General features: G+C 36.6%; 1 protein-coding gene across 3 annotated transcripts; it reads right to left on the reverse strand.

The window, feature by feature from the left end:
* Nucleotides 1-456: 456 nt before the first annotated feature.
* On the reverse strand, nt 457-3,786 carry LOC113316976 (amino acid permease 8-like). Of its 3 annotated transcripts, none has more exons than XM_026565129.1 (8): nt 3,708-3,786; nt 3,421-3,608; nt 2,538-2,771; nt 2,331-2,424; nt 1,840-2,060; nt 1,624-1,763; nt 1,299-1,517; nt 457-1,135 (listed from the first exon to the last, which is right to left on the reverse strand). In XM_026565129.1, exons 2-8 carry the CDS (start codon nt 3,557-3,559, stop codon nt 707-709), a joined length of 1,476 nt encoding a protein of 491 aa, XP_026420914.1. In that variant the 5' UTR covers nt 3,560-3,608; nt 3,708-3,786; the 3' UTR covers nt 457-706. The 3 variants fall into 3 exon arrangements, with proteins under 3 accessions (XP_026420914.1, XP_026420916.1, XP_026420915.1); XM_026565131.1 differs by having other exon boundaries at nt 3,421-3,561; nt 3,708-3,766; XM_026565130.1 differs by having other exon boundaries at nt 3,421-3,598; nt 3,708-3,756.
* Between the last annotated feature and the right edge of the window lie 301 nt (nt 3,787-4,087).

Genomic DNA, 4,087 nt, shown 5'->3' on the forward strand with positions numbered 1-4,087 from the left:
CAATTTAGCTAGGTTTTAAATCTGAAGTTACGATTTTGCATATCGTTTCTCATATCTCTGTCTAAGGTGCAAGGACCTTAATATATACAAGCAGGTTATCCGATTTATTTTCTTATTTCATTTTTTTGTGTTGTATGCGGAATTGACAGTTTGAAACTTAACTTCGATAGAGTTACTCATGTATTCTGCAACCTGATAGTTTTGTTTGATCATGTTGGTGTATGTGTCATGACCGAGCTATAATTTTCAGTCTTAGTGACACCCTGAAGTGAAGCTTTGTAAAATTTATTGAATTTGGATTTCAATAACGGCATTTGCTGCAGTTGTTCTCCTGGCGCGCGCTGTGATTCAAAGTGTCAGGCAGATAAGTGTAAAATTTTGATTAAGAGGTTCCCACGTTGATTATTTAGGGAATTCAGATAGCTAATGAGAGAATGACTGCAGCAAAGACTTAAATTTGAGTGCAAATTTTTTAAGGTGTACAATTTTTCAATTCTTCTGATCGGTATGGAGTTTCTTCTTATATAAAGATATGAAGCATCACTGAACTGCCTTACAACAAATCTACAAACACTGATTAAGTACTAATTAACTAAACACAATTCTACCAGTATCACTTGACATCAGAATTAAGCTACGCATTCTTCGCAAGGGCGCTATCGTTTCAAAAGACTGCATCCAGTTCATGATCTTTCTCCCTCTAAGATCAACTTTTGGCCTTGAAAGGACTGTTGGCAAGAGACTTGGAAATCCCACGAACGGCACCACAAGCAGCAGCAATAGAGCAGATCAAGCAAAATCCACTCAGAGATTGAAGTACAATCCATTTGAGACTGTATTTTTTGATCTCCTTTCTGGAAATGTACATGGCTATTGGGAAATATATAGACAAAGGCCAATAACCAGTAGCTCCGAGGAAACCAAGTATGTCGTTGAAGAAAGGTAATGCCATGGCTAATAGTGTAACCACGATCACATAACAACTTCTCCAGACTATCTTAAACATGTTAATATGACACTTCTTGTTCTTAAACCCCGGTATGCTTACTGAGTAATCATGATTTATGAACTTTGAATTTTCCCATTTCTTTGAACTCCACGACTCGATTGTTGCATACAACGGTTGGTTGAAAACCTGCCAAATATAGGTAGATGAAAATTAGTAGATCCCAAAACAGAATAATTGTCAAATAAGCTGATTTGAGGATGCATTCCATTTACCAGCATCCTGGTATTCAAATTCTAAAATTGCAACACAATTCCGTGATGTAGAGAAAAGCAGTACTGTTAGTAGTTACCTGATATGCACCAACGAGGTGAACCACAATACAGACGTTAGCAAGGACGACTAACCACATAGGGTCATAAACCCCAGAGATCATGTTCCCGGGAGCGTCATTTCCATATGCAGCATATCCAAGGCACCCACACAAGGCATAGAACACAGTTGTTGTCGTTACACTTATCAAGTTTGCAATCTTCATCCTTTTGTTCTCTGCTGGACCCTTCATCGTATCCTGATCCATTATGCAGCAAAAATCATTCATTAGCAACTAATATGTGTCAATCTTGTGATTCATTTTATTTTTTTGCGCCGAGAATCTCAACACTAGTAGTGCTTACTTGAATTTCTATCAAGACGAGTGAAAATGAGAATGCAAGTTCAATATCACCAATTGCAGTCAAGGTACTCCATACTTTATCTGCTGCTGAAAATCCTGGGCCAATTTCAACTCCGGTCAGAGTTGTCTTCCCAGTATTTCCTACAGTCAAAATTTTACTCATTTAGGTAACAAACCCGGAGAAATTTAAGAGCAAAAAAGCATTGTATGGCCCTACCTTTAGCGATTTTGTTAATGGAGAGCAACACACCAATGCTGGAATAGGTGAAAGACATTAAAGTAGCAATGGTTGAGAGTAGTGTAAGCTCATTTATGTTTGGGATCTGAGAGAGAATAACTTCACAAATTCCAAATCCTATCATGAACGGAATATTAGAAATGGTGCATGAAGCATTTCCAGATCCTCTTTTATTGAAACAAGAAGCTTTGTATATTGCCCTGTTTTAAGAGGAAAATACATGTCAGAAACAAGCATAGAACTCTTTGTGACATTGGAGAGATGGGCTGCAAATTAACCTTCCCCATAAGGAAACTACAGGAAAACAACTTTTGACCGGTCCTAAGTGACCAGGATGCGCGGCGAGTGAGCCCATCACTCAAGAGTTAAGATATGATAGGTTCCTTATGGGCAAGAAATCTGCAAATCGTTCAGCCTTCACGCGTAATACAAAAAATGTTATTTAGGAGAACTTAAAATCATTTGCTTACACCATACTAACAACTCCTGTAATTGTGTAGGCAACCGAATAACCAAAGAGGTTCACATACTGGATAATCCCACAAGCCATTTTCATTCTTTGACCTATCAATTACAAAACCCATGGTTAATTTAATATATTTGAATATACTCACCAGAAAGACTCTATTACCATCTGGTCCAAGAATTGAGAAATGAAAGGAATCTTGCATATATACCTAAGAAAGTTCCAACAGCTTCAGAGTAATTATAATTTCTCTTTCCGGAACTTGGATCAGGATATCTGTAACAATCAGCTAGGAGACTGGACGTGTAGAACGTTATATAAGCAAAGATGGCTAGCGCAATAGGTCCGATAACCCATCCTAGTTGTGCAATACACCATGGCAATGATAAAACACCTGAACCAATAACCACAGTGATAATATGTGCACTGGCTGTTAAAGTAGACCCTGCATAAATATAAACACAAAGAATTCAAGCATCCATAATCGAATAGTATAATACGTGCATCAAAATAATGGCTCCACAGACTTGTTATCATGCTCCTATGCGCCCTAAAAAGAAACTCAAGTATGAATGCATCATCATTCATCACCCAAAACCTCCTGTTAACTTTTAATTATGGGCCTGTGTTTGGGCTTGAGGCAGGTTGGTTTTGTTCTTGGAAGATGAAGTTGGGGTTGAATTGGACTGTCAATTCAATGACTCAACAACAATCTTGGAAGAAACATATTATCCAACACTTGTTGTTCAATCTCTGGTATTATTAAATGTTTTAGTTTTCAACCATTTTGACTCTATTCATTCAAAACAGAAATTTGTTAAAAAGGGTACAGAACTGCACTACAGTGTCTCTGATTTCTCTGCAGCCTCTGGGTTTCATCAATAAGAAGTAAATAAAGCTTAGAGATATGCATCATTCATCATTCATGCTCATGCATGTCTTTAATTTTGACCAGAGAGATTGCCATCTGAGTAATTGTCACTAATGGAATGTGCAAGATTCTAAAATGGGGTTCTTCAAATTATTCAATTCAGATCACAAATATTGAAATTCAGAAAATTTTTATAAAATGGGGTTTTTGTTTAAGAATGTACCAGTTCTTCTTGGTTTTCCATCATCATCCAAATCTTCAATTCCAGTACCATTGCCAATTGATCTTTTTGGTTCAAGATTTTGTTGTTGTACTCTTAAAGCGACAACATCATTACCATTATTTGTTGTTGTTATCGTCATTTCTTGATCATCAACAAACACACAGGGTGAATTTCAGATCTTTATACCACTAACAGAAAAAGAGGACAATTATCAGTAAAAAGTACAGGAAAAATATGGAGATGGTCCAAAGAGAGAAAAAGAGGGGAAATGGGTTATTACTTATTACCTTAGATTTTGAGTACTACTACTGCTGGGTTGTTTTTGGTTGTAGTAAGAACTTTCTGGGGATGAATGCTGAAATGTTGTTGGTATATATAGGGTTCAATGGGGTTAAAAGGGAAGGTCGGATATTTCAGCAGCATTTATTAAGGGGATTGATTTTTCCTAAAGAAAAAAAAAGAAAATTAATATCTTTTATTACTCTTTTGTTTTAACAACATTGCTAACAGAAGGTTCCAATTTGCTTTGGGGGTGTACTAATTCAATGGTCTGGGATATTTTGTCTCATATGAATTTTGTTGCCCCCGTAAACAAATTGATACCCCTATTAGTAATGAAAACTTCACTAACTTTGCTTGTCTTTTTATCCCGGTTTAGAAAATCCAT

The sequence above is a fragment of the Papaver somniferum genome, chromosome 10, assembly GCF_003573695.1.
Source record: "Papaver somniferum cultivar HN1 chromosome 10, ASM357369v1, whole genome shotgun sequence".
NCBI classification, from domain to species: domain Eukaryota; kingdom Viridiplantae; phylum Streptophyta; class Magnoliopsida; order Ranunculales; family Papaveraceae; genus Papaver; species Papaver somniferum.

Excerpts from the sequence above, each read along its gene's own strand:
- LOC113316976 (XM_026565129.1), bottom strand. The coding sequence starts at position 3,559 with ATGACGATAACAACAACAAATAATGGTAATGATGTTGTCGCTTTAAGA. Across the intron at positions 1,518-1,623 it reads TCGTCTTGATAGAAATTCAA|GATACGATGAAGGGTCCAGC; the intron begins GTAAGCACTACT and ends ATAATGGATCAG. Across the intron at positions 1,136-1,298 it reads ACCTCGTTGGTGCATATCAG|GTTTTCAACCAACCGTTGTA; the intron begins GTAACTACTAAC and ends TATATTTGGCAG.